This window comes from Phasianus colchicus, chromosome 1 (genome assembly GCF_987193195.1).
Source record: "Phasianus colchicus chromosome 1, bPhaCol1.hap1.1, whole genome shotgun sequence".
Taxonomy (NCBI): domain Eukaryota; kingdom Metazoa; phylum Chordata; class Aves; order Galliformes; family Phasianidae; genus Phasianus; species Phasianus colchicus.
Genome location: NC_143436.1, coordinates 48,923,739 through 48,946,535, shown reverse-complemented (window position 1 = coordinate 48,946,535; position 22,797 = coordinate 48,923,739). Strand labels below are relative to the sequence as shown.

The window sequence follows — 22,797 nt, the reverse complement described above, 5'->3', positions numbered from 1 at the left end:
TGATGCTGTACACAGTATTTATTTGTTCCACTGCAGTTCACAGTTCAAATACATTTTCTCAACAATATACAGACAGACTCTTTATTCACAGTGGGGGCGTGTGTGTGCGGGTGGGGTGAATTCACATTATGGAGGAGCTAATGTCACTGCACTCAAATATTAGTTCTCTCAGGAAGAACCTCAGGAGAATAACTAATTCAGGTAATGAATGCCTCACCTTTCCCAGCAAGGTGGTGGCTACAGGAGGAAAGGTGCACTCCTGTTTAATCTTCATATATTACTGGTCCTCACACTTTCAATTCCTATTTTACAGCTGTATTAACTAACATAATATTATAAATATTAACCCGTCTGGAGGAAAATCCCAGGCCTAGAGCTGTTGCTACAGTTGTGCTAATATATACAAAGCTATTTACACAAAAATACCATTAAACATATACAAACTGTTCTCAGGGCTGATATTAGGAGAGAAGGGTCCAAAGGCCAGCTTTGGGGATTGCGGCTAATCCTGAAGAGCTACACTGAAAGCTGTCCTGGAAGCTTTATATGGAGATGCAGGGAGGAAGAAGAAAGGGTGATGTAGCAAGATGAGGTGTCAAGAGCAAACCCACGTGTCCATCCTTGATGTAAGCATCAAAATGCTGCCATCACCTTGCTACTTGGAGGGAAATGCAGCAAAACAGGAAGAGTACATGATAGCAGGAGGACAGAAGAGACATCTGCAATTCTCACCTCATCCTGGCTTTGCATAATGTCAAAGGTCAGATCTGGGAAAACAGGTAACATGTTGCTGCCCTGCATTGTGAGGAGTTGCCAAGGCAGCAAAGTCGTTGGTTTATATAGTTACTTTATTGCAGACAACTTCATGTAGAGGCTCTGCAACTACAACACAGGAGTCTGACAGCATGCTCCCAGGCACGATTCGATGAACTAAATGTACTGAGAGCAAATAAATGTGCCTTGGGGCAGTCTATTCCTCCTGAAACTGCTGGGCTGGCAGGGCAATGGTCAAGTTAAGCCCAGAACAGAGTCACATGCACAGAAGAGCTTTCCATCTCTACCTCTTGTCTGAGCCTCTACACCCTGAAGCAGTTGTGTGAGAATAAGCTTCTCTGTAACTGTATCTATAGTCTAGTGATCTTACAGCGCCAGTAGGGACCTGCTGAGAGCCTCTCCCAAAGGGGCTGCAATGCTTTTCAAAGGGGAACTCAGCCCAATGAACTGCAACATGATGCTACAATGACACTTCAGGTTTATACAGAGCTTAAGGATGGATGAATAAGAGGTAGAAATGAGATGTGAACCTTTTGCTTCTACGTCGGTCAACCACAAGAACCTATCTTGAACTTGGATCTGGGAAAAGAAACACATAAGTGCAAATGCTGAAAAATGTTCTTGCAGCCATCTTTCTATTAGGTAATTCAGCCAGAGAGCCAGTTTGTTTGTAAGTTTGGCAACAAGATGGAGAAAAGGGCTGAGAGAATAAGAAAGGCTGTAGACAAGACTTGTCCTGCAGAAGCCAGACAAAGGCTACTTTCCAAAAATATGAAGATTAAAGCAGATGGCGTTCTTTACCCACATAATTTGCCCATAGTTATCATAGACCACCACAGGCTTTGAGCTTGTTTATCTACTTGGGAATACTGTTTGGACATAAAAAGGAGTGTCCTAAATCTGTTCATAAATTAAACATATAAAAAATATACATATATTCTATAAATTTATATATATATATAACTCGTGTGTGTGTGTGTGTGTGTGCACGCGCAAGCTCTAAATTCACATTTCCATGTTACCTGAAAGGAAGCATGCAAGAACAGCATATGGATGGGGAGACACTGCACAAGGTTCATCTGATATAGGACAGATCTGCCAAGGACAAACCAGCTTCCAGCAATATTCCCCAGATAGCTGAAGAAAGGGGAAGTGCTTTTAGTTCCCACTCCCTCTACAAAGCAGTTTTCCTGAAGGTCCCCTGAGCAGCTTCCTCTATTCCCCATGCAGGTCATAGGTCCTTCAAAATCTCAGGAACCACTAGGCTAGAGCTGGAAAAGAAAAGGGAAACAAAAAATAAAGCCAGAATCCATTATCATTCAGTCCAGTACAGAAAAGTGTTAATTTACTGATCAGCAACACTAGGCACCACTACGCAGAGGGTGCATGGGGGACCCCTGTTTGGCCATGTCAGAACAAGTGACCTCTGCCCTACCTCTCCGTTCTGTCTGTAAGTCTCTCAGTCCTTTATGATTGTCACCCCTGGTTCTTTCTAAGATCTCCTTCTTGTGAAACCGCTGAAGTATAGCTGGGCCTCACACCACACTCTGTCCAGCCTACACCCAAAGGGGAAGCCTGTCATCTTGCAGTCAATTTGAATCCCACCTCTTAGAGAGCACCTAACACTGTACAGTACAGAAGCAATCATATATCCTGAACAATCTGCATCTGATCACAGATTCCTGCACAATCTCACCTTGTGAGGAAAGTCAACAAATTTCAGCCGAGCAAGAAATCGCCTCACTTCTCCACGGCTGATTTTGGGAGTGGTGGTATCCTTTAGCCACACCATTCGACCCTGTGTCATCATGGCCCATTTCAAGCCCAACTTGCTGACTGAGAGAAATCCTGGCTGTTTTTCAGAGGTTGCAGTTGTTGTCACAGTGATGTGAAATGCATCCTTCTGGAGATCATTAATTCCAACTGATTCATCAGAAAAGAGAAAGAAAATATTGGTGAGGAATAATAACTATGTTTCACCCAAAAGAAATCTTACAGTCTTCACTCATTCCAAACAGTCACTAGACTGAGGATATATTCAATTTGATTTTTCAATAGCATGAGCCTTAGTTCATCAGGGAAAACAATTTTAAATAAAAATCTTTCCATAGAAATACACTGAAAAGTAGATCAACGATGTCAATTTTTGGTTCCAAGGTGCCTTTTTTTGTGTTTGACATATGAGACGTACATATTTAATTAATGCAGTTCACTTGAATAGAACATTCCTTTCCACTCCTGCTAGCATAAATTGTTACCTCTATGGAAGGGTAAATTGTTAAAGTAGGAGCAAATCAGTTTACTCCAGTTACCATGGAATGATCTATACAGACCTCAGAAATCCCAGCTTCTAATAAATCCCTCTAAGAACAATAATCTATTTGTTCTTGACTGAGCTGTTTTTTGATACAAATCTGATTAGACATATCACTAGACAGCAGCTTCTCCCTGCTTCCTGGCCTACTGGATTCAGTGCTATGTGCACTGACCTTTCATCCTGCATCCTGCCATGCTCAACAAGTTGGATGTTGGTTGAACTGCTTTAGAAAAAGAAAGGAAATCCAACAGGGACTGTGAGATCTTGTAAATGTTAAATCTAGATCCACTTTCCCTTGGAACATACAGTAACATTTCGATTCTCCCTTTCAAAAAGAAAAAGGAAGGAGCACTACATCTGCTATCTCAAAGGGCGGGAGAGGAGACAGCAAAGGCAGAAATGTATCTGAGGTGATGTGCTCCACGGAAAGCAAAGGAATGTGTCTGGTATTAAACATGCATGAATTCAAACTCAGACTTTTCCATGTTTAAATGTTCAAGAATCTTGGTGGGCCTTTCATTTGTAAAGTAGGGGTTGGATAGGACCTTCCTTCAGGTGGAAGAGCAATCTGATTTCCCACTGCTGGTCTGTGTGAGTGGTGGATCTCAAATACTACCTGTAACACGAGTATACCACTTTGTTTCTTACAGCTGTATCTTCATTCCTCCACATTTCTTTTAGGCTAGGTAGTCTCTCCACCATTTGAACTCACCTGCTGAGGCAATGACTTTGTCTGTTGCATTGGTGAGGTCCAAAAGGACTGTAGGGAAAACAGGATGGAGAAGATAAAGGTGGTGCAGCCCCGGGCGCTCAGATCTGGGACCAGGATGCTGATGGAATGAAAAGTAAACAAAAATGTTACAGATTACTACCAAAAGGCAGTCTAGCTTTGCCAAAATAAATAAAAAAAAGTTTACTGACATTGTGCTACCTTTGCTAGGTACTGAGAATCAAAAACTTAATGGTTCCACACAGCTGAAAGAGTGCAAAACTTTTTTTCTTAAACAAAATTTGCTCTCCAGCCTCTGTTTGGTAAAGTTGAGATTTTGCTCTACGAAAGCTGGCTTGATTGGCCAAGCTACAGTCTGGAAATTTGGGACTCCATGCTGACTTGTCTGTTGGTATGCTGAAAATAATCTTCAAGGTCTGGGAACAAAGTTGCAGGCAGAAAATCTCAGTGTTGCTGAAAAAACAAATTATTTTCATAACACAGAACATTTTGGCTTCATGGAAGGGAGCTCTCAGTCTATGAAGTTTTTTGGTGGAAAAATCAAGTGTACAGGCTTGAAGAAGTCCATCCAAGTCGAAGCAAAAGGGAAGATGTCCCTAGCAGTCTCAAAGAGCAGGTTTAGAGTTTAATTACATTAGGAATAAAAGACAGAGATTACATGTACCTCACAGAAAACTCAAAGTGAAGAAAGGGTGGCTGCTCACCAAACTCTGTAGCACAGGCTGTGCTTCATCAGCCCAGAAGAGAAAAACAGATTTCTTGTCCAAAGTCATGACTGATAGTGCATCAAGCTGCTGTTTCTGCCATGGGAGTTCCTGCTTCCAAACAGGGAGGCCAGATTTGCCATCTACCACCACCACCTCAAGACAGAGAAAGAGATGTAGCATTAATGGGTGTTCAGTGCAGGTGTAAAGAGAGTCCCCTTATTCTGCTGGCACAGCCTGCGCTATTTTCTGTCAGGCCTGTGGCCACATAGAGACCAGTATCAGCTGCAGAAATAGGAATTGCTGAAAGTAGAGAATCACTGCCCCTTTCAACCCAGGCTCCTTCACTTTTAAGTTGCCACTGCCCTCTCTGCTGCCTCTTGTTTTACCTTTTTCTTCCCATTTCCGGTCTGTGCTTGCAGCATGAAGTCCAGGGTTTGATCAGCACTGAAGTACCCCAGCACTGGCTGGCTGCAAATTTGAACAAAAAAACACTCAGCTCTATGACACAAAAAGAGGAATTGCTTTCATCCTCCATTCTGCCTCCTACCAAGACAGTAATTGCCAAAATATTTCATCCCCTGAGAGTTATTCTTATTGGCAGAAACCATTTTTTGGTGGATAAGAAAAGTGAAAAATGATCAAACAGCCCATAGAACTTACTGGCCATTCTTCAGAGTTGACTGGGGGGAAGGGGAGAGCAATCCCTGCTGGGCTGTGTAGGCATCTGTTTATCACCCAATGGCACGGCTGTATTACTCTTTCCCTAGCATGAGAATCTGTACAGTTTTGCTACAGTCATAAAAAATTACCCAAACCTTTCAAAATTCATCAAGAGATTTGACCTCCTGCTCACAGCAGTTTTAAAAAAAGTTCCTTTTTATCCTCTCCCGAGCAACTTAACACTATTACTTGAATATCTGTTATTATAACTGCTTTCTAACCATCTTACTTGCTTTTGGCTTTCTGAGTCTAATCTCTGTCTTCCCTAAATTCAGCACAGCTGGACCTAAGAAGCATACATGATTCCTTTGAATTCACAGTTTCACAGGGCAAGGCTAGATGACCAGAACATGCCATTCCTCCTTTTGTTTATGATACACTGTCGTATTTTATCCAGTTAACCAAGTACCAGAGTTTGGCAAGATGTGCACAGCCATGAGACTTGCTATGGAAATACAAAGGCAAGATAAACTCATCACTTCTTGTAACAGTCAGTTCTAATGACTAATCTCATCCTCAGAAACATGGCTGCATTTTCATTTTCTGGAACATGAGCAGCTTCTGCTCCAAAGCACTTTTCTTGCTACAGCAAGATTAAAATCCCTGTTAGCTCCTGTTACTTACTTGCACACATGAATTCATCTCTCAGGCTCCATCATCTAAGAACACTAACTTAAATCTTCCATGCCGAAGCATTCTTCCAGCCCTTTTCTCCAGATTTTCCAGCCTCTGCTTTAAAATGTGCAGACCAGAATGGCTTTTTAAGAGTAATGCCACAGCACAGCAGTGGCTTCACTATCTATACTTGTATCAAGGAGGGCTACGAAGATGATAAAAAGCCTACAGGGCAAGATATATGAAGAGCAGCTGAGCTCCCCTGGTTGGCTCAGCGCAGAGCAGAGGAGCTGAGGGGAGGCCTGATGGCAGCTGCAGCTCCTCACAGGGAGCGAAGGGCAGCGCTGAGCTCTGCTCTGTGTGACAGCGACAGGGCCCGAGGGAACACATGGAGCTGTGTCAGGGGAGGGCAGCTGGGGGTGAGGGACAGGGTCTGCTCCAGAGGGCAGTGGGCATGGAACAGAATGCCCAGGGCAGTGATCATGGCCCCGTGTTACTGGAGTTCAAGAAGCATCTGGATAATAATTTCAGACATACGGTCTGATTTCTGGGTGGTGCTCTGTGGAGCCAGGAGTTGGATTTGATGATCCTTGGGTATCCTTTTCAACTCAGAATGTTCTACAGTTCTATTATTCTATTATTAACATAATACACTTTATAAATACCTTTGGCAATCACAGCTAATAGTTTAGAGGCAGTCTCATGACACATTCCTATAACTTAAAAAATCTCCCGTACCAAAAAGAAGCAGTAGGCCATTCTGTTCTATGGGCATTCTCTTAAACTCTCTCCTGATGTAGCACTTCTCATACATCTGGTGGGCTACAGTCAGTGGCACATTCCACACAGTGAATGCAGACAGGCATATGTACTTTAGATGCTACCAATCAACTGAAAAATCCCCTGGGCACTTTCTTGTATGAACCAGAAGGCTAGTAATTATTCCTGCCTAACACTAATCCCCACAGCAACCAGCAATTAATCCTCTCTTATCTGAAACATCCATTTACAATGCAATTTTCAAATGCTTACACAATTTCATGGTCTCTGAACTTCACTCTTGTTTTATAACTACTGGTTGTCCTTCATGGTCTTTCAGGGATCTTGTCAAAATCTATCCAGAAATGCAGCACACTTGCAGAAGCCAGGCTGTTATCTGAGAATGCACCCAAAGGCACGGACTTAGTCTGCTTGGCTAGAGCAAGACAGAGCTTGGAGGAGGGTTACTGAGTGAAAGGGAAGCTCTCAGCTGGCTCAGTATACTCTGTCTGATGGTGACCTGAGTTTAAGCTTGTTTGTCTGGTGACACCTCAGAACTTGGACTGGAGGACTTCCAAAGATGCCTTCCAATCCCAACTATTCTGTGATTCAGTTAATGGAACAACAAAAGCATCTTTCAGTGCTTCTAGATTTGAATCCCTACGAATTTTCCAATTAGTTGGTTCACTTAAATGTTTTTGCATATTATTGATTTTATAGCATCTGTGAACTGACTCTGTTTAGTCACCCTTTAAACCTGACCCATACCCAGAAGTCTGAAGACTCTGGAACAAAAACTTTTAGCTCACTACCTTTTCCCACACTGAGATCAACTTGCCATAACCCATCCCTAAAGCCACTGCTTATGTCACCCACCAGCCTTCAAGACTGGGCATAGCGTAAGAGTATCAAATCTAAGATGATCTTTTTTTCTTAATGAAGATTCTGCTTTCCTCCTATAGAAGCAGTTGGCAGGTAACACTGAAGTGGGAGCTGCTTTCTTTCCTCTAGATAACAGAGCTAGCAATCTGTTTCCCACATAATTTCCTTCAACTGTGCCCAGCTGCCCTTTGCAAACATTTAGCACTCAGAAAGCTGAAACTGCCAGTTATTATCAACCCATTAGGTCTAGCAAATTGCTTAACTTTTATGTGTGAAGTCAGAAGATGAGAAATATTATTTTAAGGTTTACATTTAGTATAGATGGCAGACTGCCATCAGAGTGCTGATTTTCAGCTTTCAAGAAAGATTAAGATCCACGTGGCATATTCAGACACCTCTAACACTTAGCACCACTAATGCACCTGCTCCTCTCCACTGAGCTGGCAACTGGCAGCTGTGGACAGCAGACGGGTTGAATCACACACCAGAAGTCCCCTAAGCTCCAGTGCCACAGTAGTCAAGACATTTGTGTTGGATATCTGTATCAAGCCCTTTGCTTGTTAGAGCAAAGAAGGGGACAGACTTTTAGCAGGGCCTGTTGCAATGGGACAAGGGAAAATGGTTTCAAACTGAAAGAGGGGAGTTTAGACTGGATATAAGGAAAAAAAGGGTTTTTTTTTACAATAAGGATAGTGAAGCACTGGCACAGGTTGCCCAGAGAGGTGGTGGATGCTCCATCCATGGAGACAACCAAGGTCAGGCTAGAGGGGCTCTGAGTATCCTGATCTATCTGTAGGTGTCCCTGTTCATTGCAGGGAAGTTGGATTAATGACTTTTAAAGGTCTCTTCCCACTCAAACAATTCCATGATTCTACAATTTGTCATCACTCACACATTTTAAAGGTTTAAAGGTTTTGAGCCTTCTGCTCTTTGTTCCACTTGCCCTCCTTGTTTGTGCATCAGTGTACACATATACCTCCAGCTAATAGGTTTCCTTGCAGACATAGAGATTGATTGCTTTCTAAGGAACACATGCACTTAAAGGTGAAAAGTAGGAAATAGTATAGAAATAAAAAAGAAAGGAAAATGTTCCCAGTAGATAACCTGCTGATGTTCTGAATTTCCAAGGTCCAGCGTGGCTCCAGGTCCTGTCCCTGCAGTAGAATCAAGCCCTCTTTGGTGGTGATGAGCAGGTTGCTGCAGTTTGTGTCAGGTGCCTTTATCGTCTGCAGGAAGTCAACACCCCCACTGGGACAAATGGAAAGCAGAGAAAAGATTCCTGGGCTTGTATTTAAGCATCTCAGCATTACCTGCCTGTCCACCCAACAACCTACCTAAGATTTGAACTATTCTTGGACAGGTTCATCTTTTCTTCAGTGACTGAGGTTAATTTCACATTGTTATTTCTTAGTTAACTGGCCTAAGATCAGATCTATGCTCTTCTGAACATCTTGAATTACTATAAAAAGTATGGGCTGCAGGATTTCATATTTGTTCCCTTTTATTCCTATCAAGATTCATCCTGACCAGAATTTGGCAGTACTGGTTACAATACTCCACAGTATTGTTAACAACCAGAAATGGAAAGGACAGAACTGTGTCTAGGAGTGCAAGAAGGTATACATCTTTCCTTCCCCTGCCAGCAGAACCAAGATTATAAGTTTGTCTCCTACCTGTAAATGTCAATGAGCTCTGACAGGTTTACAGATCTGCGCTTTTCCCACTCTGGCTCCTCCTGATGCAGCATCATAGGAAAGCTGTCCCGGTTTCTGGCTTGGGTAAAGATATCCCTCAGGGCAACTGCTTGAACATTACCTGCCAGAAAGAGTAAAGATGAAGAGTCCTGACTGCAAAGGTTAACTTCATAGTAACACAGAGGGTCCTTTGGACTTCTGTTATGGCAGAACATAAAGGAAAGCCCAGAGTTGCATCTTCCTTGGCATGATGCACGACTGGCAGACTTGGCTTTGAGAAACTTAAAGGTACTTCAGGCTAGCAGACATTGATATTCTTCCACTGCATAGCAGTAAGACTCCTTTCCATGCCCTCTGCTCCCAGATTTTACAGTGCAAGACATAGAAGAGACATCCCATGAATACTCTAAGCCAATTTAGGTAAAAATAATGTTCTTTTTCAGAAAGGTGAAGTACTTGTGAGTCAAGGTGCATCTTACCAAAACCAAACAGGATGTAGATGGCTCCCCGGCTGGTGATATGGACTTGAGGGCCAATTACTTTCCCTTCTCCGATGACATTGTACTTCACAGGCCCACCCAAAGCAACTCCAGTCTTTCCTGACACCAAGACGAAAAACACATCAGGCTGCAAAGACAGAGATGTAGAGATTTCTGGCAGTGCTTTCGCATATTTGTGCTCTCAGAATCTTGCCTGGTACCCACAGCCTGAAGCTCTGTTGCTCTTTCTCCCCACAGCAAGGGCTAACTAGTGGTCTCTCTGCTCAGCTTGGCTTCCTGGGATTCTTACATTCATGCTTTTCTCTTGTCTGCAAAAGCATCAAAGATGGAAGGGACTTCAAAACCTGAACTCCTCTAAGAATAGTAATGCTAGAATTCTGGGGAGGGATGAGCATTGAGGAAATCTACACTTGATCACATAACTATTACCTAAGGTCAGCTGAGTGCTCTTTTCTCCAGTGATCTATCTCAACGTAGTTTTCTATACAGCTGCTAAACAGTCACTTCAAATCAGGCACTCACCGAGCAGAAACAATTCTCAAGTCTCAGCCAGGGATAAATAATAACCCTTTTGTTCATTCCCAGCTGATAAGAAATGCAGGTAGTGCCATTATTGCCTGATCTCACTATTATGACCCACTGAAAGAAAGAAGGTGCTTTTCAAGCAAATCTAAGGGAACAAAAACTAGGGGCTCCTGCATCCCCTGTTATAACCTTTCTACATCGAGGTCCTCAATCTTCCTCTAGATAGTCAAGGTCCTTTCTAATCTTGAGCACAGACATGCTGTACCTGTGTTTCTTTGAGGGCCAGAACAACAATATCCCTAATCCCATCTCCATCTACATCTGGAAGAGTTGCAGCTGGTGCAGCCAAGATCCCATCTGAAAGGTGAATGGAGTTCAGTGTCCAGATGGTCTTGCCTATGGAAAGAACAGGATGAAAAAGACCTTGGGGAACCAGAGGATGTTCCCAGACAGTTCTACAAAACCTTTTTGAAGAAGGGAGCAAAAGAGTTTGTTTTCCTTATTCCCTGAGAAAACAAAAAACAAGCATACAGGGTCAAGCTTCAATGGGAAGCAAAGCACATTTCTTTAGACTGGCTTTGAGCTGTGTCTTTGTTCTGCTGTGCTTCCTTTTCTGTATTTTTCTAAACAGACCTGAGCCCAAAAATCTTCCTGAAATAGCCGGGCATATTTGAGGTTCACTCTTGGAAGGAGAACCTAAATAAGAATGCTGCTCTGCAGGACAGCAGTTGCTTTCCACAGCCAGCAGTACAGACTGTAGGTGGATGCCAGGAAAGAGAACAGATGGCCAGTTCTAATATTCAAAGTGCAAATCTGTGTCTCCATTAAATTCCCAGCAGCAAATAGCCACTCCAGTATAGCATGCTCACTCCTCCTCAGGGTGAAAGCATGTTAGCAGACGTGATGTCAAAATGTTCAGCAGTCCAGTGTGGACCCAGCTGGAAACTCAGTAAAACCTGTTTTGCAGATTAGCTGATAAACATTCAAAAAAAAACCCAACAAAATGAAATGTGATGCTTTTACTTCTCCATAATTCTTTTGCCAGCAGTGATTAAAAATGCAGCATTCATTCATATCTAATCGATTCCTCTATGGGCCTAATTTTTTTGAAAGCTTATCTAGCTGTAGCATACATCTTTACATAACTTCTCTGAGACTGGTGTTCAGCTTCTCAGTGCCATTAGTTTTAGGTGCAGAGCTGTACTAACAACTACATGTTGATGAAAACAGATCTTGTATATCTTTTGTGCCAGAGGTGTTTTGTGTGGGACAAGACAAACATTTTGAATAGTTCTGAAATGGTAGGATAGAGATACTGCCAGAGAGCATCAAAGGTTTGAATGCTCTTTTACCTTTTATAACTTGAAAAACGTCAGTGTTCTGACCCTTCTCTGTGTGTCAGAAATAAGAGCCACAACAAAGAGACAGCACTGAATCATTCATACTTATTAGCCCTTCAAAGAAAATGAAAATACAGCAGCATCTTTCTAACAAGCTAGTACTTGACTCTACCTGTGGAGGCACTAAGAAGGCTGAGGAATTTAGCTGTTCCTGTCACAAGGCAGACAGGCTCTGCTGGTGACCCCAGTGACAGCCCTTTGCACTGCACACTCCGAGTCTCTTCTGGAAGCTGGATGGACCATAAGGTGCTGCCATTCATACCAGAAAGGGCCACCACAGTCACAGAGGGCGTAGAGACACCTGGAAGAGACAGGAGGAAGACAGTAAAATTCCTTGCCATCAAAGGCTGTGTCCACACTGTCTTTGGTACTTGTGCTTGAATTCCAGCTCTAGCTCCTTGAGCTGAGTGGTTCAAGCCAGCTCTATCCACACTGCCTTAAAGCAAAAGTCAAATCCCACTCTATGGCTTAGTCTTTCTGCCAGCAGAACCTACTGGTGAGCTTCAGATAAGTTAGGCTATGAGCCAACAGCACAATCAAAGTTGGTGGCTGGACATGAGCTAACTTCAATAAATGTGGTCAGGTGGGCACAGAGGAACCAAGCTCCTTCTGGGGACAACCTGCTTACCTGTGTTGAACCATTCTGCTGGTTAAACCAGACTGATCTTTCTCATGCCCTCTTCCTCAGGCCAATGGACACCACTGAGGAGATGCCTTAGGTAATTCCCAAGCCAACTGCTGCCTCACGTGGAAGACCTGGGCAGTCTGGGCAGCAGCAGGTGATTGGCAATCTGAGAGTTTTTTCTGTTGTATTGTAAATGAGTTTTTGTCACTGTTGTTGTGAGAAATAGATTGAATGCAACAAATTGGTGTAACTCAGGGTCTTTTTCTAATTCACCAGTTAGCACAAAATAATAGTGAGAAAAGGTGCCCCATGCTGTTTCAATAGACTGTTGGCTCTGATTTCAAATACCAGCAACTTTTAGCTCAGCCTGCCCTTATATAGAATTGTAATCTCTACCTTTCATACCATAAGTTAGGATATGAACTTCCACACATTTCAAGATAACAACAGTTCCTGTTGGCTTCTGTTTTAATGGCAACACTTTGCACATGACTTGACTACATGGAGGTTCTGAGCCCACTCTCCAAATCAAACTTAATCACCTGTCAAACTGAAAATCATATGGCTTGTGCTAAAGAGTTGTCTCAACATAAATTCTTTTTATTGGGTTGGCAGGGATCAAGAACTCCTAATTCTTCAGTGCAGTTCACAGCTGTAGTGTGTACAATCTGGATAAACAGCTAACAGTATCACAGCTTAGTCCATCAGGTTCCTACCCCAAGAGTATCTCTATCAGACACCGTGTGAAGACTTTGAGCACAAGTTTTAGGAGGGCTGATGTCCAGCTACCTGGGTATAGGATTGAGATGTGCTTACACCTATTGTCCTGTCTGTTTTATGTCTCCTAGCTTCAGCCCAGGATGCAGCTAGGTATAGCTAGTTCCATTTGGAGTATGCTAAAAACTGCACATCTTTGATGAAAGAGAAATAAGTACAATTGCAAAACACAGAACACAAAGACAATCTCTACAAACTGAATACAGCTTTCACATCAACAGTATCTCTCTCATGTGCTTCTTATAAAACTTAGTCTGCACAATTTTCTCTCTGTTGGTAGGTTTATTTCTATAGGACTTCTACCTCCTTGCTTTTACAATGGTAGAATAACTGAATCTTTTAGTGAAGGGCTTTGAGAAGTAGCTTTTGAGAAGTGAAAAAAATAACCAACACCTTATATCTACCTGCTATTTGTAGTGAAGTGCTTTCTGATCACTTTATCTCTGCCAGCAGATCAGGGACAGAGATGAACAAATACAGGACAGAGAGATGGACTCACCCCAAGGTGTGGTACAGGGAAAGAAGTGACTGCAAACTAGTATCAAAGCACAATAAATAGCATAATAAAGCACAGACACAGAACAACAGCCACTTCAGTGAAAAAAAAACAAGCAAAGCAGTGGATTTACAGTGGCAGCAACTTTTCCCAACCATCATATGAATATCCAAAGGTCTGTTTTGACAAGTACAGGAAAGAGAGTGGAAGACACTTACCCATGACACTGGCGTTCATCAGGGCTGTGAAGACGATGAGGATGTCAGGGAGCCCATCACCATTCACATCACAAAGCTCCAGTGGGGATAACACACCACCTACAACAGTCACAGAGAACCACGCTGTTAACAGAGCAGCCACGCAGCCAGCTCTCTGCACTGCAAGTAGAAGGCTGGCACAAAACAAAACTTGTGGGGTCTGCTAAGGAATGATCAATGTCAGGCAGCTCCCATCATGGCTAGATCTTTTATTGCAAGGAAAGGCAGAAATGTAGCATCTGGGTCAGAGAAAAGAAAGGGAAAAATAGAGGAGCTAAAAGGAAAAAAAAGATGTCTGCTTCCCACTTCACTTTTGGAGGTGATGTGGGAGTCACATATCTTATGAAAGGCTTAGATTTGGAAGCTGGGCCAGAAAGCAAGGAGGGAGAGACATATCTAGACCTGGCAGAAATTATTTCACAATACTGCAGAGGTCAGAATGGGAGATACTTTAGAAATGTTACCAGTGGCCTGTACAGGATGACAAAAGATTCCAAATGTTGATTTACAGATTCAAGCAGGGCAAGACAACAGAAATGAGGTTAGTTGAGCCAGTCAGGAGACATAAAGACCTCTATCCCTCTCTTCCCAAACTCCCACACACTTCAGTGTGGAGGTGCTGGTGAAACCCAGGGTCTAGAGAGGGAGGCACTGTGTTTTAAAGTTTAAAGGGCATTTACATCTGAAACAGAGCATGCCTTCTGGACAAAAAGGCAGGACGGGAGAAGAATCAAAATGCTTTTTGGTGTTGACAGAAACAAGATTTTGTGATCTACTGCTGTCAGATTTCACAGGCCTCAGCTTGAAGAGTGAGCAGGACAGAGCCTCCTGTCTTTTACCTCGGAGCATCTGCAGTGGTGAGGAAGGGTCTCTGTTCTGAGCTGGCTCTCCCAGATAGGTCTCTCCCGCCGATGCCCAGCCTGGGAGCTGCCACCTCCCCCACGCCAGATGCTGTTCCTGGGGCTTTCTCACCTGCTCCCTGACCTAGGTTGTGGTTCCAGGTGTTATGCAAGTCCCTAGGGGGACAGGGAATTAGAAACGCGCACACCAACACAAGAATCATCGAGATCACCACGGTGAGCAAGAAGACTGCTGTGCGCAGGTATGGCATGAGGGACGGAGCAGCCTTCTGTTCCAAGCCCCCAGCTGCCTCTGCAGGATAACCCTCGGGTGCGCATTCTGACATGTGCTGCTTCGTCATCCCAACTTCCACATCGGAGTCGGGATCCTGCACCTCCTCGGGGGGGCTCTTCCCATTCTTGACACCCCCATTTTTCTGTATGTTGAGTACGAGGTCATCTTCACTTTCATCACTATCGGCCTGAGTGAGTGGATCGTACTCTCCAAGATCTGGGCTCTTCTTTCCTGTGGAAAGAGATGGAAAGAGACAACGAAGGATTCACTCCTTGCTTTTTCAGGATCTAAGTGGAGAAAAGGCTGCAGTGAGCCACGAGTTCCAAGTGACAACTGTGAAAAAAGACTCTGTCCAGTTTATTTTATTATTATTATTATTGTATGCATATATTATATTGTATATATTATATGTATACGTATGTATATTTTCCTGATTTGTAGTGAGCCACACTGACACAAGGCATGCTTAGCCCTCTTGAGTGCCTAAGGTGCAGCACTCTCCTGACTTGAGGCTGGACTCCTTTAGCACTTGCCAAACTCTAATCCCAACACAGCCTCTCTTCTCTTGTAGGCTGGGTCCTTCAAGGGGGCCTACTGAAACTCACTTTTCCCCTGCTCCCCCTGCCTGGACCTCTTGGGTGCTGTATTTGCTGCCTGCTTCATGAGGGATGGAAGGAAGGGTCACAGCAGGGATAGAGCAGCAGGCAAGTTATCAATGGATGTCAACTCCTTGATGAGGGCAAAGTGAGTGATTTCAATCTTCTGGACCAGTATATATTCTGGTGTCTGAAGAGATGAGAGATACTCTCACAACTTTCTCTGTGTGGTTCAGCACTGTAAGAAGGAGCACTCCAGCTCCACCAGTATGAAACCAGTGCTCCCCTCTGTTCCTGTTCCCACCCACCACAGCTGACAGCTTGTAGCTGGCCTTGCTGAGAGATAACACAGCACTGATGTCTGATACAGGTGGTGGTATGAGAAAGTACCTTAGCTCTAGGTGTCTTCCCAGCTCCCACCCCTGTGACATGGATGCATGACAGATGATTCTCCCCCTAGCCCAAGTCAGCCACATGGAGCATGATGAGGGATGGTGCACAGCCTGGTCTTATATCATGGCATAAGGCCATGGCCATCTGTTTGCAGGGGTAGGAGAGATCAGGCAGTCTCATTGCCCTGAGCTACGAGGGGAGGAGCACGTCTCAGAAAGCTGCCTTGAGCCACCAGCCTGGGCATGGAGCCATGGCCACTGCTCTGATGTTTATAAGGTTTCACTCTATTTCTCTCTCTCCTATTCCAAATTGGGATTTTGTTGTCCCAGATATCTGTCTCATTTCCCTTTGCCTAAAGCTGACCTGAGAGAGGAGCTAACTTGTGTCTGAAGACGCTTGAAGTTATACATGCAAGGCATAAATAACTAGCAAAGATACACAAGTAATAACCATTCTTAGACACTAAGATGCTGGGAAAGTTTTACTGAACAGAAATTAGAGGGCTCTCTTGGTTATTCTTACTGCCTAAGAAAATATGTCTTACTTGGAGTGAGATTATACCTCAAGGACTGTGTTTGTTTTAGGACTCTCAGTGCATGAAAGACATGGAGGCCTTGGAACGTGTCCAGAGAAGGGCAACAAAGCTGTGAAGGATCTGGAGCACAAATCTTAAGGGGAGTGGATGACAGAACTGGGATTGTTCAGTCTGGAGAAGAGGGGGCACAGGGGAGTTTACCATTCTCTACACAACCTGAAAGGAGGTTGTGAAGTGAGGCTCAGCCTCTTCTCCCAAGTAACAGCAGTAGGACAAGAGGTGATGGCCTTAAGTTGCACCAGAGGATGTACAGGTTAGATATTAGGAAAAAAATGCTTCTCCAAAAGAGTGCTGCTGCCCTGGCACAGGCTGCCCAGGGAGTGGTGCAGTCACCATCCCTGGAGGTGTTCAGGAACCATGTGGATGTGGCACTGAAGGACATGGTCAGTAGGCATGGTGGGGATGGGCTGACGGATGGACTAGATGATCTCTGGAGTCTTTTCCAACCTTAATGATTCTGTTTTTTTCTGTAAAAGGCAAACTCACAGTTCCACATGTACTGTAACACTACTTAGTGCAACGCACCAGTATCTATTTTGTAGCATGTGGATCTCATTTCTTTCTAGTTTGTTGCCCCACAAAAGAACCTTTACTTCTCCTTCCTGTACTACTTACAAATGATGGTCAGTGTCTACTTTAGCATCAAAGAAAAACTGTCAGTGTCAGCAAAGGTCAAATGGAGCAGCCAAAGCAACTGGGCCACAGTGAACAGAAAGAAATAAAGGTACCCAACCAGATCCCAAAGAGTCTAAATTGGACTCTTTCTTTCTGAACTATATGCTTCCACACAGGACTCATATCGAAACAATCTGGTGCACATACTCCAGAAAGTTGCTCCTTGTGGAGGTAGAGCACCCAGATAAAGATACTGCATTCCTATGGCACAGTATATTCCTGTGAGACATTGTATCACATGGTCCTGCCCTAAAACAACATGCATTCAAAGGGTGTGCATTTCAGAAGTCTTGACCTTGGTTCTTGGACCTCTGCTCCATCCAGGAAGCAGCACAGACCCCTGATCTCAGCAGCACACAGCTGTCTGCTCAGAGATTGCAGTGAGAGCGCAGTGTAAATTTCCCAGATATAGCTAAAAGAGAATTAAGCAAAACCAAGACATTTCCAGAGGTCTCGCTGGCAGGGTATTTACAGCATCTCACTACTGATCCAGGTGTGCCAGTTCAAGACTGCCCAGAGTGGTATGAAAAGTAACTGCTGCTGACCCAAGAGTAAATGATATTTCAAAAAACTGGCCTGAGAAATCAAAGGTGGATAGTTCTGACATTAACCGTACTGCTCCCAGTTTTGGAAACAGGTGTGCACCGAGTACAATAGCCCAACAGCATGCTTACACTTTAGACAGACTGTGATTTGTTTTGTTATTTTAATTCCAAACAATCAACCCACACGACTGAACTCTGCTGTTCATCTCTAGGGCAACTAGAAGTATTGACTTTCAGGAATGAGCTTGATTTGGTACAGTTTTGCTCTGGATCTCCAGAGAACAGAAAGAACCTTGAAACTACAGCTTACCCACTCCTTGAGCTGGCTGTAATTGAGATGCTGCGAATGTCAACAATCATGTCAACCACCACTGACATTCTGTAGTAGGAACATCTTCTCCGCTAAGAACCAGGTAAGAATTCCAATCCATTTGTTAGAGACTAGAAAGCAGCTGTGACACAAGTAAAGGTTAACTGGTACTCACACAAGGCACAGTAAGGTAAGGCATAAAATTCCCAGCTGATTTTTATGAACTATCTTAAGAGAAGACACTGCCCTTAAAGCCAGATCCTGGCACGCTCACTCAGCCCATAGGAAAGTCAATTGCATACTGAACTTTAGAGGAATCAAATGCTTACTTCCCACTGCCAAAAAATACCCTAACAAATGATCTGCAGGTGCTTTGGAAACACATCTGGAGACCTGGTGTAGGCAGGCTCAACTCAGCCCCCTGAGGCTGCTCTGAGGTGCAGTGGGGGAGTCACACATGAGTCACCTGGCTGGAGGGAGAGCAGAAGGAATGTGACTCTTCACTGAGTTTTAGGTCACACTTGCTGTGAGCTGTGAACAGCAGTAAAGGCTGTGTGAAAACAACATCAGACCATTCAGAGAACTAAGATTTACTGAGAAATGCTTCTGAAGTCAAATTCTTTCCTTTGTGGTCAAGTCCAAGGCTCAGGCAGAGGGAAGGCAGTTTGTCCAACAAGAGATAGCTAAAGCTGCCTCTGTGCTAAATGATCAGCCATCAGAAAATCCAACATTCCCACGCAGTCTTCAGATCTCCAGCGTGGAAGTTAAAATGCTAAGACCTGAGTGGGGCTCTTAATCAAAATCTCAACCAATCTCCAAAAATAACAATCACTGCATAACCTTCACGATCCCATGCTAAAGAAAATAGACCCTGGGCCATTCTGTGGCCTTCGGCATGTAACAGACTTACATAACTCACATCCTGTTATCTGCCTTTTGCATAAGGTCTCTAAGTGCATACAAACCTTGCACTCTACTGGCACAGCATCACAGCATTCACAGAAATGGTCAGTTCTGTTCTGTGTTTTTTTCTGCAGCTGTTGCAAATAAACAGCTTCTCCTCTGACCTGACACAACTTGTTCTATTCCCCTTTTTCCACAACACTAAGGATAAAACAGAAATTCCTAGTCAGTGGCCTGTGGAGGAACTGTTGCTTGTAGTCAGTGGATAAATTACCAGTCGTGACACTGGGTTATTATTATTATTATTTTTGCAATCATTGAGAATAAGTAAATAAATAAATAAAATAAAAAGGAAGATTTGCAAAGATCAGTGAGAGAGAAAATGTCCCAGTGTTAACTTTCAAGGGAAGTAGGCCTCCGAAATGCACTCTGACTTTGAATATACTCTGTGTGTTTGCTGGATAGTACTTTTTGCACTGGAAGTTCTTAGGACTCCTGCAGCAGTAGACTGGGATCTCCCAGAGAAGAAAAGGTCAATTGTGCTACAACTTGGAAAGGAGGCACCTGTGAGGTGAAATGTGTTGGAATCAAGTCCTGCTTATAATGAAATATTCATTACTAGTGCCTTGAAAGATATTAAATTGCCATCTTTCTTTCTTTTTGACTTTCTTGAAATGAGTCTATTTGCACTCACTTTGGAGTGAAAAGAGCAAATCTTGGACTTTACATAACTGCAATTTCAGTGCATTATTTCAGTGATGACATACTGATTCCAGACTCCTTTGTACTCGCTCCAGGCTTCTGTTTATTCTTCTGTGTTTCAGTGGTTGGCAGGCACCCATCGTTGGGTACTGCAGTCATATCTCTAAGTCTGTGAGGAAACAAGTTGCCACATATTGATGTAATTAATTTAATGAGATGCTGCAGGAAAAACAGCCATAGCAATAGGCTTTCTGCTTTCTCACTGCTGTTGAAAGCTGCATTTTTCAGGAGTTCACCATGCAAACAAGGTATGATACATGCAATTTCACCTAAAGACTTACACAAGAACTGCTTTCTCAACTGCAGCCGCAAGGTCTGTTCTCTTTCTCAAATCAGTGCCTCCCAATGGTGCATCTCAAACAGCTCACGCTACTGATGAAGATCTCAAGAGAGATTTTGTTCATGTTGTTTTATGGTTCCCCTGTGGTCACACACCAACACGCACACACATCCACTCGTTTGCATCTTCCTACAGAAACTTCATGCACAATGTGGTCCTTCCCACTGAGATCATGGAAGCATAGAATCATTGAAGTTGGAAAACACCCCCAAGATCACCAAGATCAACCATCAGCCCATCCCCACCATGACCACTATGTCCCTCGGTGCCACATCCACACAGTTCTTGAACAACTCCAGGGATGATAGTTTCACCACTTCTGTGGGCATTCTACGCTGCTGTTGCACCACTCCTTCAGAGAATAAATTTTTTCCTAATATCCAACCCGAACCTCCCCAGGTGGAACTTAAGGCCATCACCTCTTATCCTATCGCTGTTACCCAGGAGAGTGAGCGAGCCCCATCTCACTACAACCTCCTTTCAGGTTGTGTATGGAGTGATGAGTTTCCCCTGTGCCCTCTCTTTTCCAGCCTGAACAACCCCAGTTCCCTCAGCTGCTCCCCATCAGACTTGTGCTCCAGACCCATCACAGCTTTGTTGCTCTTCTCTGGACACACTCCATGTCTTCCCTGTAGCGAGGGGCCCAGAACTGAACACAGCACTCAAGGTGTGACCTCACGATCAGCTCCCTGCTCCTGCTGGCTGCACTATCCCTGATCTCATCCAGGATGCTGATGGTCTTCTTGACCAGCTGGGCACACAGCTGGTTCACATTCAGCCAGCTGTCAGCTAACACCCCGAGATGTTAGAGACGAGCAGTGCCTCAGTGCCCGGCTGTCCCAGAGGCAGGAGGTGCTCAGAGGCACCGGCTGAATGCCGCCAGGTGTGCTGGCACTGTCCCGGCCCCATGCCACTCCATCCAACGGCAACTAGCAAACTCAAGTTCTGGTTTCGCAACGTTTTTTTTTTTTTTTTTTTCAGAGCCTTTTAATACCCCAGCTAAAAGAATGGTTGGACTGCTGCTCGCTGCCTTATCTTGGAAAGATCTGGTTCCTGACACAGCAGTGCCTTATTGTTGGATATCCTTTCATCTCGCATAAGATCTCTGGCTGGAAACCACGAAGACGTGCTAAGCGGCCTTGAGACACGTACCCAGATGACTACACTGACACGTACGTTCCAGACTGCTTTTTGGGGGTGAAAAACAGCCATAAAGTCCAGCACCCACCCCAACCCTCCCCTTCCCATGCGCTGCACGTCCCCGCGGCCGCATCCCCATAGCAATGCATCCACTGCTCGGCAACGGAACCCCCGCGAGCCGCGACGCCGTCAGAGCCAGGCCCCGTCGCGGAGCGGCCGCCTCAACCCGCCGCGGCCCGGCGCTGCGCTCCCTCCCCGCCGCGGGAGCAAAACCCCTTACCCGGCAGCTTCAGCGCCCGGGACAGCACCGTAGCCATGCTGGAGAGGAGCGGTGCGCATGCGCGCCAGCCCTCCCTCTCCGCGCTTCGCCCGCGGCATGCTGGGAAATGGAGTTCGGCAGGCGCCACCGGGCGGCCCGCGCTCCTCGCACAACCGAGCACCGGCCTCGTCTGCAGCGCTCAGCCCGCCCGCTGCCACCGAAGCCGGAGCTTTTCACGGGCTCAGCCGCCACTCCTTCCCCACGTGTTCTTTGACAAGGGCAGGAGTGATGGGAGGCCCGGTTCAGCCTCTGAGCTGTGATCAAGCACTGCCCAGATTTGCACATCTTGCACAGCATGCCCAGCACGGACAGATACAGCAGTGCGCTTGTTGGCCTGTGATTCACACAGACAGAGACACTCCTTTACTTATTTTTGGTATAAATATGTGCCTTCATTTATGGGAAGTTCTTGGTTGCAAGAAATCTTGCTTTGGTTTTATTCTGCAGTTTATAATTACAGTACAAAAGCCTACAAGGGTGTTTTCCAATGCCCTCTTTCATCTTCACCACAATCTCCCTTTCCCACAATGGGGAAGTTGAGCAAGGAAAGTTTTGTGGTTTCCCCAAAGCCATAGAGCCCCAGCTTCCCGATTGCAGCCCGTGCACATCCGACACCAAAGGAGAATCTGACTAGCTAGGACCGCATCTGCTGCTGCTGTTCTCTTCCCATTCCCTCAAATGACACGCTTGCCCTTTCCCTCTGTAACTCTTCATACGTTCATAGCAAGCAGGGAGTGGAAGAGAGACACCAAGTGGTCTAACTGTTGAAGGGAATTGGTTGATTTTTTTTTCAGATAGGAACTGGAAAGAGAGAAACAGCTCCCAATCCAAAATCTTTTATTACCACCGGGAGTGTTTCCATTGATGTCATCAAACCTCAGATCAGGATTTTCCTCAGAAGCTGCACATGGAGGAGCCATCAGAGTTGTTCTTTTTCCTTCCTTTCTAGGTCTTTCTGAGTACAAAGTCCTGCTCCGTATTATAATTTCTCCTCCTCCACTTTTTGATTTAGGAGCAGCGGTGATCCCGTAACTATGTCAATATTTACAAGAGAGATCCTGGATGCTTTTCAAGTCTCACTTAGCAAATCTTGTGATACAGAGGGACCAGAGCTATCCTGCGGAGTTCTTTCTAAGAAAAAGCTTCTGGCATTAATTAGACCTGGGAGCAAGGACGCAGTGGAAAACAGCCAGAACTGTGAACGGGAAAATCAGATGTCCTCATTTGTGGTCTTCTAACACCAGGCACACACACATATACTACAAGAGACTGTTGTTTATAGTGCTCACGTGTTTATGGGACAGCAT

General features: G+C 44.6%; 1 protein-coding gene across 2 annotated transcripts; it reads right to left on the bottom strand.

The window, feature by feature from the left end:
- Positions 1 to 191: 191 nt before the first annotated feature.
- On the bottom strand, positions 192 to 21,558 carry FAM234B (family with sequence similarity 234 member B). Of its 2 annotated transcripts, XM_031600344.2 has the most exons (13): positions 21,452 to 21,558; positions 14,751 to 15,143; positions 13,740 to 13,838; positions 11,736 to 11,924; positions 10,489 to 10,619; positions 9,678 to 9,825; positions 9,178 to 9,319; positions 8,609 to 8,752; positions 4,915 to 4,996; positions 4,526 to 4,681; positions 3,804 to 3,921; positions 2,471 to 2,697; positions 192 to 2,045 (listed from the first exon to the last, which is right to left on the bottom strand). In XM_031600344.2, the coding sequence occupies exons 1-13, from the start codon at positions 21,486 to 21,488 to the stop codon at positions 2,040 to 2,042; spliced, it is 1,872 nt and encodes a 623-aa protein (XP_031456204.1). In that variant the 5' UTR covers positions 21,489 to 21,558; the 3' UTR covers positions 192 to 2,039. The 2 variants fall into 2 exon arrangements, with proteins under 2 accessions (XP_031456204.1, XP_089997159.1); XM_090141033.1 differs by lacking the exons at positions 14,751 to 15,143; positions 21,452 to 21,558 and adding an exon at positions 14,618 to 14,744.
- Between the last annotated feature and the right edge of the window lie 1,239 nt (positions 21,559 to 22,797).